The sequence below is a fragment of the Liolophura sinensis genome, chromosome 12 (genome assembly GCF_032854445.1).
Source record: "Liolophura sinensis isolate JHLJ2023 chromosome 12, CUHK_Ljap_v2, whole genome shotgun sequence".
Lineage (NCBI taxonomy): Eukaryota > Metazoa > Mollusca > Polyplacophora > Chitonida > Chitonidae > Liolophura > Liolophura sinensis.
In genome coordinates this window covers 17,557,829-17,571,337 of record NC_088306.1, presented here as the reverse complement: position 1 = coordinate 17,571,337, position 13,509 = coordinate 17,557,829, and the positions used below count along the sequence as shown (strand labels likewise).

At 41.4% G+C, this 13,509-nt stretch overlaps 2 protein-coding genes across 2 annotated transcripts; one reads left to right on the top strand and one right to left on the bottom strand.

Moving 5' to 3' along the window:
* Window positions 1-1,960: 1,960 nt before the first annotated feature.
* On the bottom strand, window positions 1,961-5,607 carry LOC135479568 (uncharacterized). Its single transcript, XM_064759458.1, has 3 exons — window positions 5,491-5,607; window positions 3,588-3,821; window positions 1,961-3,366 (listed from the first exon to the last, which is right to left on the bottom strand). The coding sequence occupies exons 2-3, from the start codon at window positions 3,771-3,773 to the stop codon at window positions 2,095-2,097; spliced, it is 1,458 nt and encodes a 485-aa protein (XP_064615528.1). The 5' UTR covers window positions 3,774-3,821; window positions 5,491-5,607; the 3' UTR covers window positions 1,961-2,094.
* Window positions 5,608-8,777: 3,170 nt separating this feature from the next.
* Window positions 8,778-12,217, top strand: LOC135479895 (tubulin beta chain-like). Its single transcript, XM_064759801.1, has 2 exons — window positions 8,778-9,299; window positions 11,103-12,217. The coding sequence occupies exons 1-2, from the start codon at window positions 8,778-8,780 to the stop codon at window positions 11,934-11,936; spliced, it is 1,356 nt and encodes a 451-aa protein (XP_064615871.1). The 3' UTR covers window positions 11,937-12,217.
* Window positions 12,218-13,509: the final 1,292 nt, after the last annotated feature.

The window sequence follows — 13,509 nt, the reverse complement described above, 5'->3', positions numbered from 1 at the left end:
TTAAAAAAAAAAAAATGGATACATACATTTGTTCCTCAAACTTCTCGACTGTAAGGACTTCAAATGCAATCTCTGCACATTATTTCTGTTATTTCTCACCCGTTTCGCATGATTACACCATGTTTATTCAAGCAATTTCTGAGGGCATTATTCTGTGTAGACCGATAAAAATTATACTTTTTGTGAAGCCCTGATACTGGTCAATTGAACTAAAATATAGTTTTGTCTTCAAAATCAAACTGAAACAAGAAAACATGCATAAATTGCACTGAAACATGGTCTTTCATATGCAAAAAGGTTGAGGTATTAGGGTACTTGGAATCTTAAGATATGCATCTAGAGGTTTGTTAAAGAGCTCCTCAATATGAATATTAATATCAAGTACGTTAACATAATTAACCAGGTAATGCCCTCAAACTACTTACATTGAACATGCACACCACAGTATAATGACCATATTATAAAAGCTTATCTAATACATCTTAGCTTCAGCAATGTGTGTACCACAAAAATGGAGTTAACAGGCCACCTGGAGCTAACAGATGACAGAAGATATATCTGTTTGTACACCTTTATCTGCTCTAAACAGCAATCATCTTGGATACACCCATTTATATCAGTATTTTGTGAACCGTGATAGGATATCTCAAGAAATGTTACTTCCTTCTGTAATGGGAGAATTTCCAGTTCAAACTCTTTTACTGCTAAAGGTAAAAAAGTCCTATTGTATCATATGGCCTATCAAAAATGTTAGGCAACAATTTTTATTAGCATTTACTATAACACAAGAATCTGAAAAAAAGTTCCACAAAACGTAATTTAAAGCAGACAAATGCTGGGGGAAAAATTGAGGAGCTGAAAGTTCCTAAAAGAAAGAGGTGTCATTTGTGCCTCTGGAACACAGTGAAAATCTGAATATGCTAAACAGAACTTCCGAATTTGCCTGTACCTGATTACATCTGTACAAATTGCCACATCAAAATGAATTGGTACATGTATTAATCAGGTGAAGTTGCCTCAAGTAAATTTCAAGGTACATGTAATAATATTATAAAATAATAATAATTCTTTATTTCAGAATTAATGGAGAAAAAGAGATACTAGTTTAAAGATGTATAAGATATCTGACATGTATAAATGCAGAGTTAGGTATTACTCATGCCGATTAAGCCCATTCCGCCAGTTAGCTAGGAGACCTCGCAAGAAGAATAAGTCAGATGTCAAAAGTACATAGAACATGTACAAATGTACAACTGAGTAAAGTAAACTACCACTAACCAGTGGGAATGATAACTGTTGTAGAAAATGTCAAACTACTTTCAAAACTATTTCACACAGCAGTAACCTTCCTGACTATTAAAAAGACAATGTGGCAGTTGAGAAAAACACATACTGACATACAATGTATACTGTAATTCTTCAACCTTTTCATATGTTTGTCAGGTGTTTATTCAAGAAAACTTTAAAGGCATTATTCTGTGTTGACTTATAAAACTTTATTTTTTGTGAAGCCCTGAAACTGACCAATCCAACCAACGTAGTTTTGTCTCCTAAATCAAATTAAAGGTGTGCATGAATTGCACTGAAAGTTACTCTTTCATATTTGAAAAGGTTGAGAAATTAGGGCAGGTAGATACTGTCTGATTTAATATTGTACATGTATACTTAAATACTAGTATATGATTTCACATATCTAAGTATTTTATCTTTAAATTGCTCTACCCATATTAATCCACTTATAATTATGAATGAATGAATGATTTTTTTTTTTTTTTTTTTGATTGGTGTTTTACGCCGTACTCAAGAATATTTCACTTATACGACGGCGGCCAGCATTATGGTGGGTGGAAACCGGGCAAAGCCCGGGGGAAACCCACGACCATCCGTAGGTTGCTGGCAGACCTTCCCACGTACGGCCGGAGATGCTGGTCTTGAACTCACAGCGACCGCATTGGAATGAATGAATGATCAATGGCTTAATTAACACTTTATTTTCTCTTTGAAAAATCTTTCTTTCATTCACCAGATTTTTGTTTCACTTGATTCTATAAATCACACACTAACATATATAAAAAAAACAAAACAATACATTTCTCAGTCAACACCATCTTCCTCAGCAATGGCTTCTTGGGAGGAAAAGTTGATGTCTTTTTCAATCAAGTACTGAATCCAATTCAAGATTTTGCCTTTGTCATTTGCAAAACCTGCCTCTAGTTTTTTGAAGTCTTCCACATCCCTGTAAGATTGAACATAAGATTTCAGGACAGGCAGGTCATGTCCTAACAGAATTGGACAACAGAGAATATCCTGGCTGCTAAAACCTTGAGAACGAAGGTAATATACAGATTTCCTGATGGAGTATTTGCCCTTCAGGAGGGTTGTTCTCAGCAAGAGTCTGTGTGGTTCTAACTGCGAGAGATCCGTCTGCAGCAACTCCGCCAGGGTCACCAATTCGCTTTTCTTGGATTGTCGTTTCGACACCTGTCGCCCGTTGATAATGTTGACAATTTGTACGACGGACGGTTGTACGAAACCTAACTCCTTCAGTTTGTCCAGGCTCTGCAGAATAGACTTACTGCCACGTATCAGAATGTGAGCATGACATAGAATATCGTCTTTCTTCAGTCCATTCTCTAGCAGCAATTCTATCAGGGATTTCATACGATGTAAACTGTACCTTCTGAACACAGGGCTGTGCTTAATGTCCTCGGCTGATGTGCCCAACAAGTCTGCAAATACTTCGAATCTGTCTGAGAACTCGCCAAGCGCCTGTTTTTCCATTCTGGCCGTCTGAAGCCACTTATTGAACATTTTATCGGTCATATTCATCACCTGTAGCGTAAGTGTCGGGAGAACGTTCGCAGACATTGCTGCCTTGACACGAATCTTCATACAGCCAAGACTTTTGTTCAACACCATGATATTCTGTTTAATGTCCTCGATAGAGAATCCTAGGTTAAACAGGTAATCGACCTTGGTGTTGAAATAAGGCATATCACGGACGTGTCGCAGGTACACAAACTTTTTCCTTGCCCTGTACCATTCCATCTCATTATACTGAAGCTTGTCTGCCATTGACGCGGCCAATGTGTCCTTCCCAGCTGTCGCTGCCTGCAGCGTGGACGCTCTCTCAAGCAGTACTGCCTTGGACCGGATATGTCCCAGCTTCAGCGTCATCACATTGATCTGGCGTATCCCACAGCGCCTCAGTCTCTCCACGCGACGCAGGATCTCGCGCTCTGTCAGTAGCAGGATTTCTGGACTCTCCTGTATCTGGTCTTTGGTACAGCCTACACTCTCCAGGGTTTCTAGTTTGCTCTGCAGCTCATGACGATCCTCAACTTTGACAGGCATCTCAAACATCACCTTTAAACATAGTGAACTGCCACTTAGAACCAGATAATCTCTTTATTTACAAAGCTTTTAGAACTGAATGAGTGATATCAGAGTTTTGATTTTGTATTAAAAATAAAGTAAACCTTAGTAGCAGGATGGGCCTCCATGGCCAAGGCCATTAAGCCACATTACATATACAAGAGACAAAACTTTGATTTATTCGACACTCTCTTTGAAACAGGTTTACAAACCTCTTGTTTAGAGATCAGGTGACCAGGCCCACTGCCAGTGACAGACTTCTTCAGTGCTAGGTTGGGATACAGATCACTCAGTTGTCTCCCACGGTTAGATGATATATGTCTCCAGATGGAAGTTCTGGTTGCCCTGGCAACCTGGGTGCCAAAAGTATAGGACACGGAGATAACTGTTGTCAGCATCTTGGAGCTGCGTGTAAAACAATCATCCAATTAGCTGAGGGTATCGGGCTGAAAAAAAAAAAAGAAAAATAAAATCCACATGAATTTCCAATGGCGTTCAGTTTTATTTTAAATGTACAAAATATACTTCGTCTGTCATTTTCTTAATGGTAATGTATTTTCTGGTCATAACAGACAAATGATCCATTTCAAGTAAAAGTTATGAAACTGACAAATAGACATCATGATTTTTTTTTTTTTTTAAAACAATGTTTTTGAGCGCATCTTTTATTTATTTGATGCAATGTTGCTTACAGGCATTCTCAAGCATTTTTCACAGATACAATGGCAGCCAGTTTTAAACCATAGTCACAAGTGAGTAACCTGCCACCTGTACTTGGCAGGTTATGAATTAGCTTTCTTTCATGTGGTGGGGTTTCCGTGGCCGAAGGGGTTAGCGCACCAGCGCAGCACAATGACCCAAGAGCCTCTCACTAATACAGACCTTGTGTGATAAGTCCAGTGCATGTTGACTTCCTCCCCTGCCGTACGTGGGAAGGTCCGTCAGCAACCTGCAGATGGTTGTAGATTTCTCCCGGGCTCTGCCCGGTTTCCTCCCACCATTATGCTTGCCATCGTCGTATAAGTGAAATATTCTTGCGTGCAGCGTAAAACACCAATCCAATAAATAAACAAATAAAATCTTTCATGTCACATATTTCACTATTAACATTCTCTACGTAGAACCAGGTTGCAGTGATACACTGGTAGATACTGTTTGAACCGTTTACCACTTCTGTTCTAAACTTAGTGTTTAACACTGCAAATGCTAGTTTCAATTTTCTGACTAAAGACAATGACTTATTTATTTGATTGGTGTTTTATGCCGTAATCAAGAATATTTCACAGATATCATGGCAGCCAGCATTATGGAGGGAGGAAACTGGGCACAGCCCAGGGGAACCCACGACCATCCGCTGGCTGCTGCAGACCTTCCCACGTACGGCCGGAGAGGAAGCCAGCATGTGCAGCAGAGCTTGTGACAAGCCTGACGGCATGCTGCAGTTCTAGTCAGTAGTCGATCTATTTATTTATTAATTTATTTGACTGCTGTTTTGATTGATTGACCTCCCCACGTACATACGTTTAAAACGATGACATGTATCACAGGTATCACGTTTGCGATGTAAGCAGTCCATAACAAGTGAAAGTGTTAACGGAAAAGAGGTGTTGAAGGCTCTGAACAAGATATTGTTTAAAATGAACCCACCAGGCAAAAGAGTAAATGTGGATGAGGAGAGAATGACTGTCAGTGGTTGGATCTAGGTGAAACAAGGAGATAAGGTGGGTACTTTACTGTTAGCAACGTTGTTGGAAACTCTTAATTTTATAAAATGGAGCGACTTCAGCATGCCTCCAGGCTTATCACAATATCTGCTGCTAGTTCTACACTGTTCTAGTCAGAAAATGCGGACTATGCGAATGCCTGTGCTCTCATGCACGATATAAACACACATAAAATGACACTGTAGAGCAGCATACTGTATAATCATTAATGTCATTCTATCCAGATTTTCTCAGTCTATCCAGAGAAATTTAAGCCTTTTTGTTGAACTGACATTAAATGTTCGTGTTGGGGTAGCTGAGAACAAGAAGTCTGTGACGAGGGTGACCTTGATCGTTTGCAGTCATCCTTTGTGAAGTTCATCGCAGCACAAGACAACTCGTTTGTACTCACACCGTGCAGACTGAGGACAGCATGGCTAGCTTATACTCGGCCATGCCACACAGAACTGCCTTCATTCATGTCAACGCCATGCGTCCTCTGTGCGCTGCCATCTTGTTATGACGGTTCATGCATATTATCTGACATCGTCAGCGAGAGTTATGTCCCCTGCACCACGATTCACGCACTGGTTTTTTTTTCACTGTCTAGAGAACCCTTCCCACCCCCACCCCCCACTAATCCCATTAAAGCAGTCACATTTTGTATAAACCTACGCCAAACTGAGCGAGGTTATGTTTTTGCTGGCGTTTACCTGTCTTTCAGCAATTTTAAGGAAAAGGTTAAACAGAGGCTTGTATGAAATTTTGTGCACATGCCGGTCTTTATGGCAAGAGGTTAATTTTGAGCATGTATTCTCTGATTATAGGGCCTATCATATGTGCAAAACAACTGTAGGTCGATACACATAGGGCTTAACACCCATTATGCATTTGTACTTGCGGACGCCTATGTGAAATAAACGTTTACTGTCAATGTACAGAAATTCATTTATTTATTTATTATATTAGAGTTTAACGACGCACTCAAGAATGTTTCACTTATACGACGGCAGCCATCATTATGGTGCGAGGAAACCGGGCAAAAACGGGGAGAAACCCACGACCATCCGCAGGCTTGATGCCGGATACGTATATCTAGGTAAAATCTGTTATGCATGTGTGGAAAATGTGCAAATAAACTTTATTTCACATGTGTATGCCTACAAAAGAAGTCTCCCACACGCGTGCCACATATATAGACAAGTTTGTACATATATGTACATAACTGCATGCATGACAAATAAACTGAAGCTTTTAGGCGTTTGCCGGTATGTACAAAATAAATGGACATGCGCATACGGAATATAATTATGTTGCAGATAGGTCTGTGTATAAATGAGAATAAATTATATCAAAACGGTTTGAAAAAATACAAGCATGCTTCCCCGCGGAAAGATATGTCCTCATGAAGCCATAAAATAAAATGACTACCGTCTAGGAATCTTTGCAAATATAACACTTAAATTTATTGCGTTCATTGCATAGCTCCAGAATCCAGTCGTCAGCTGATCTATCACATCTATCGTCAACGATCTATATTCGCCTTATCTATAAACTCATTTTCTCCGAAATACTGGACATCGCTGTATTCCCAGCAACATGCACAGGTTGTTCGCATTCACAAGCCGATGATAAAATCTGATACACGAGCAATTTCAACTCCGTCTACGAGTGGATACAAAAAAAAGGCAGAAAACAGCCTAGTCAAAATACTTCGTGAAGTTTGCTTTCGCCTTCCCAAGTTAGTCAGCCGTTTCAGTGCGTGCTTTCACAATACTGTATACATAATGCATTTGATAGACAAGTACGTCTGAAAATTTTATTTTTGCATAAATCCTGAAAGCGTGTGCTGGTAAGTATGGGAATGGATGACGGTTTGTTAGACTGCTTTATGTAGGGAGGATTCCGAGTACAACCGTCGGATCAAGGTTGGAACCGGAGTGACATGAAAGCATAGCGATATACATAGTGTCTGGCTTTATTGAACGAAGATGGTATATGTGACTGAGTGATGCGGCGTGTCTGGTGTCTTCGGCATGACGTTCCAGTGAGGCAGTATTATGAATATGGCGGCATTGGGTCCGGTCTGCTAGAAGGCGACACAATCGTGATACAACCGAATAAGACTAATGTTGAAAGCGATGTTAAACCCCAATCAGTCAAACAACCAACCACATATATTCCATATATACAGAAATGCAGAATTTAAAAATGCTATGTTTAAAGAAATTTAAAGAAAGCAAACGCGACGAAGAACCTACAGCAATCTGAAAAGGTCAAAGTTTACAATGCAAAGGCGACATCAGCAAACTCGCCAATTGCATAGACAGGCTGGGATGCTGGGATAATACCTCCGCTGATTTAATTGGTAATCCAAAATTACATATATGTATGATGTTCCGCTCAGTGGGACAAATTTGCCGTTAATATATTTAGTAATTTATTTCGGCTTTCTGTTTCATAAACTTAGTCATCAGAAAATCGCCTAATATGCACCTCTGCACCTCACACTGGAAAGGCCAGATACGGGGTCTACGCAGCTTTTGGCGCTCGCCTGTTGGGCAGTGACAGTAGTTCCACTGATTCATCACCCTACTCCGAATCTCAGATCATGTCTGGTGTCTCCGGCACGGCGTTCCAGTGAGGCTGCACTATATATGTCAGCATCCAGACTTTGCTGTTGCATGAAGAGGCGATGCCAGTTGTGATACGGCCAAAATAATATTAAAACTGACGTAAGATTCCAAGAGGAAAGAATTTGTGATAATAGATCATTTTAGAAATAATCCTATACTTATAACGGCGAAATCTGAATGGCTTGCAGTTGTAAACCAGGATTCTACTGGTGAACCATTTGTCTCCGACTTCCACTTGCATTGTTTTCACGCAAAGGTTTATTATGTGACGAACCCTCAGTATTCCAAATATTTCTATAGAACAGGGGACTCCAGTGCACTGAATTTACCACCCCTGGACTCATTTGTTTTTACGCAATTCTGTTTAAGCCCTGGTGCTATGAGCAATTACATGAATAGTTGCAATAAAACCCTGACTGAGGTAAATTGACCAGAGGCCGTATTTCAGTAGTTACATGGGACCATTAGCCAACTATCCCATTGTCGTCCCTTCTGAATAATAGATACTCTCCCATGCTGATGTCTTTTTGTATTACCCTTTATTAGTCAACACCATACAGGTACACATATACCTGACAAACCTCCTAAATTAAAAATGCAGCCGAAGAAGTGACTGCTGGATTCGAGCTTATGACCTCATGCTTCCCGGAGCGATCGCAAGGACTGAACCAGCCAGGGCCTCCGGTATGTTAATTAATACGTCGGCATCAAGTCAGTCTGCATCAAGGTGACATCTTCTGTAACATCCTCTACATCAGGTAGCTCCGATCTAGTGTATCCTCAAAACCTGTTACCAGCTGTGCACAAACGTTTATCTCTTTAATGTACACGTTCGTGTGTTGAAGACAGGGCTGATCTGGTGTTTAACCAGTAAAAACCTGCACTGCTGTTGCAGCTGAAACCAGCACGGTTTGGACAACAAAGTCTGCACCACACGCTATATACACTTGTCATATGTGAATACGTATAGAGAGCAGGAGAAAATAGCACCTGTATTAGCATACAAACTGTTAGTCCAACATCAGCCGAAGTTAGAAGTTTCACCTTCTCAATTTGTTTCACGATGCGCGAAATTGTTCATGTCCAGGCTGGACAATGCGGCAATCAGATCGGTGCTAAATTCTGGGAGGTGATTTCGGACGAGCACGGAATCGACCCCAAGGGCGACTATCAAGGGGACTCGGACCTTCAACTGGAACGTATCAACGTGTACTACAACGAGGCGGTCCATGGGAACTATGTTCCACGTGCCGTTCTGGTAGACCTTGAACCCGGCACCATGGACTCCGTAAGGGCGAGTCCTTTTGGCCAACTGTTCCGCCCGGACAACTTTGTGTTTGGCCAAAGTGGTGCAGGAAACAACTGGGCCAAGGGCCACTATACGGAAGGCGCGGAACTGGTCCAGTCGGTGTTGGATGTGATCCGGAAGGAGTCGGAAACGTGCGACTGTCTTCAGGGGTTCCAGCTGACCCACTCCTTGGGTGGGGGCACGGGGTCGGGCATGGGTACCCTTATTATCAGCAAGATTAGGGAAGAGTACCCTGACAGGATCATGAATACTTTCAGCGTTGTTCCCTCCCCGAAGGTATGTACATCAACCCCACCAACACGTCATCAACACGTCATCATCATAATTGGCATTATTCTGGCATTCGTCTTTTATTCCATTTGTGCAAAATTATGGTAAACGAAGTGTCCAGTGCGTAAAGCGCCAAAAAAAAAAAAAAAAAAAAATTCGGAAGTCAAATTCTTAAAGACCCGTTTCATTGATGAATCTATCTTCAAGGTCTCTTCAAAATCAACATATAATTTTAATTGAAGTCCAATACTTTAAGTTACTTTCTTTAATGAGCATTTTGCACGGTAAACGTGCCTATGTTACTGGATGCTGGTGATATGCTGTAAGATGCTTCAAGACATGCCTCGCTTCTGTGTAAGCCCCTGACAGATATACTTGTTCCTAAAACAGAAACATGCAGTCCCATTTTCGGATAATATGACAATAATTAATCAGAATGCTGAATCTTTTAACCTATACATGTCAGTTTCTTTAGCAGAAAAGTATTGGTTTGTGATCTCGAGTTCATAGCAATAAAATGAGGCTGATGACTGGCTAAGGTATGCAGGCAGAAACAAGCAACAGCTTGGGAGATATCCCTGGGTATCGTGCGAGAACGCATACATACCTTATAACAGAGCACCAGGCCGAACGCTTTAGGCGTCTACATTAGTCTAATAAAGATGCTGAAATAAATTAAGCTATCATAGATCGATAAATGGCGTGACAGATGCATGTAGAGGATACGGGGATGTTCGGATCCACATTTTGTTGCTTACATAATAGTAGGCCTATGCATGGATGCATCGCGCACGTGCATAAAGAGGCCTACGCTGTACACCAATAGTCTGTTAACCGTTTTGAAAAGAAGCATGTAGGAAATCACAGCTTCCTCCAACGCCCTCCAACTGCAGATAAATAAAACAGTCGGGAAGTACTTTTTGGACTTTCGAAATGTACTTTTTCAGACAATCGGGAAGATGCTGCTCCACTGTTCTTGTTGTTTATCAAAAGATTAAATCTACTAGCCCTATTTAGACCAATCTCCTACACTAAGCCAGAAATTAGACAAAGGAATCGGTGTGCGTATAATGGGTGCAAACGGAACACATGCAGTTTACACTGTGTGATGACAAAGAGTATAGGCCTAATATATGATTGGTTCCTCAGACGTACCAGATGAATGCAGTTTCGTATAACTGTAGATCCCCGTATCCTGATCAGCCCTAAAACCAATGAGAACATTTTTCAGTGCAGCGTATAGTTCGCACATTAACATTAGCATCAAGCTTTCCTTAAAACAGACACAGCCTTCACTCGCATTCTGTAAGTATTACAATACCATTATGCCTACGTACCTAACAAATTACCAGGATAAAACTGAAGGGTAGTAAATTTTCCCGAAAATGAAGGAGACAGAAGGATTCGAACTAGATCTATAGGTTGTCATGGTGAAACTGTCAACTCAACAAGAACGATTGACGGTTTGGAAAAACATCTGGGAACTTATTCATAACACACTGACGGATTTTTAAGCATTTGGACGACAAGATAGAATAAAACTCTTAAATAGTGTGACCATTTGTCAACTTTTCCAATGCCGTTGCTGTTCTGGCGTTTACTCTTCCGGCAATATAGTCCTTTATATTCACAGACAAGGTGTAAAGTTATAGTCTCCACGTCTTGAAACCTGTAGCAGACTAATACACGAATCAAAGAATTCGGATTTGTATTTAGATCCATCAGTTCTTACGAATATAATATTGATGCGGACGCCACATTATAGCATTTTTTTTTTGTCTATATGCCTAATATATGCTCTATTTGCAGGTGTCTGACACGGTCGTAGAACCATACAATGCTACACTGTCCGTCCATCAGCTCGTAGAGAATACCGATGAGACATTCTGTATCGACAACGAAGCTCTCTACGATATCTGTTTCCGGACTCTGAAGTTGACCACGCCCACTTATGGCGATCTCAACCACCTGGTATCGGCAACAATGTCAGGCGTGACAACATGCCTCCGTTTCCCGGGCCAGCTCAACGCCGACCTGCGCAAGTTAGCCGTCAACATGGTGCCATTTCCACGCTTGCACTTTTTTATGCCAGGCTTTGCTCCTTTGACGTCGAGAGGGAGTCAACAATACAGGGCGCTTACCGTACCGGAATTGACTCAGCAGATTTTTGACGCCAAGAACATGATGGCTGCATGTGATCCACGGCATGGCCGCTACTTAACCGTGGCCGCCATTTTCAGGGGACGCATGTCCATGAAGGAGGTTGACGAACAGATGCTTAATGTACAAAACAAAAACAGCGCTTACTTCGTGGAATGGATCCCCAATAACGTGAAAACTGCTGTCTGCGACATCCCACCGCGGGGTCTGAAGATGTCTGCCACTTTCGTTGGCAACAGCACCTCCATCCAAGAGCTGTTCAAGAGAGTCTCCGAGCAGTTCACGGCCATGTTCCGGCGTAAGGCGTTCCTCCACTGGTACACCGGTGAGGGTATGGACGAGATGGAGTTCACTGAGGCCGAGTCCAACATGAACGATTTGGTGTCCGAGTACCAGCAATACCAAGAAGCCGTTGTGGACGACAACTTCGAAGACGCCCGCGAGGAGAACGAGGAAGGGGGAGCCCAAACAGCTGACTTTTGAACCCTCCTTTTACATGTGCGGAACAATTAAAGTTGAGATATAGTTCTTAAGACTCCTTTTTATGACTATGGTTTTGCATATCTGTCTATACTTATGAGTTTTGCTCTGAGTAATTCTTGATGAACGCCGACACCAGACTTTAAATTGCGCATATATTAATCTTTTTGTGGTGTTTTTCTTAATATCAAATACACATGCCTGTTAAATGTCAGCACATGGCACTTTTGTCATGCTTACCTACCTTGTCCAGGATTCTGAACGTCAGATTTGAATAAACTCTCTATACTGTAGAACAAGTGGTTTAATCTGGATCTGTGAAACAACATTCAAAAAGGATTGGTGTTTTACGCCGTACGCAAGAATATTTCACTTATACGACTGTAGACAGCAATTTAGTTGGAGGAAACCGGGAATGGCATTGCCGTCCAGGTTGCTAGCAGACTTTCCCACGTACAACCGGAGGGGAACCGGATGGAATGAACGCAGACTTGAACTCACAGTGACTGCATTGGTGGACGGCTACTGAGGTATTAAGTTGCGCTAGGACGCTAAACACTCGGTCACGGAGGTTTCCGGTAATGGCTTCATAGTAACGACTAAAAGACTGATTCATGTCTGACACATGCGGTATGATAGAATGTTTCACTTATGCGACGGCGGTCAACTTTGAATGAAGGAAACCCAGGTACCATAATATACCAAGTACCAGTGGAAAGTAATTCACGAACTTCCTCACACCTGACATCGTCGCGGATTATGTTCAGTGTGTACACCATATTTGTGGAGAGCGATCAGCGAATGGACTTCATGTAAGGCGACCTGAACAATCCTACGGGCCCCGAGAACAAAGCTACAAGTGTACAAAATTTTAGAAAATGCCATGATCGAGCCTAAAGATTGAACCATCAACTCCGTGACCGACCACGCACGACCCCTCCATCTTAATAAATAGATATTTCAGTATCCATGCAAACGGATGGTGTTAATCTCATTTTTACCTCTTCTGGTGATAGAAAACTCAGACTGTTCCATTGTACCTCGTGCATGCACAACGCTCAATCGGTTAACCGAACTGTTAAAAGATTTGAAATACAGCAACTTAATGTTTGCCCATATTTGTGCATACATGGAATCGATTGGATGAGCTGTTGTGAAGGTCAGGTACATCGTGTGCATACTTACAGCGATTCCTTTCTTAACAGTTAAATGTTAATGATAAAAAATTCAAGCAACCCAATTAATGAATCACGAGACACCAAATCAATGGAAATCATTGTATTTATTGAAACCGAAGATGGTTTTTGCATGCCTTTGATGTTAATGTACAGCTCATTACACAGGTGACCTGTTTTATTACAGCACAACAATTAATGATGAAATTCTTTCAATTAATTCCCTGTGATGAACATATTCTTGACCGAAAACCTCCGGGCATTTGCCAGCGGTAAATGTTCCTTACACTCAATCCAACCGATTTGGGTCTGTTTCTCTCCGTAACCCTCGCAACGACGGTGCTGGAGAAAAGAATTAACACGCACGGCGACTATAATTTCTGATTATTATGATTTATCAA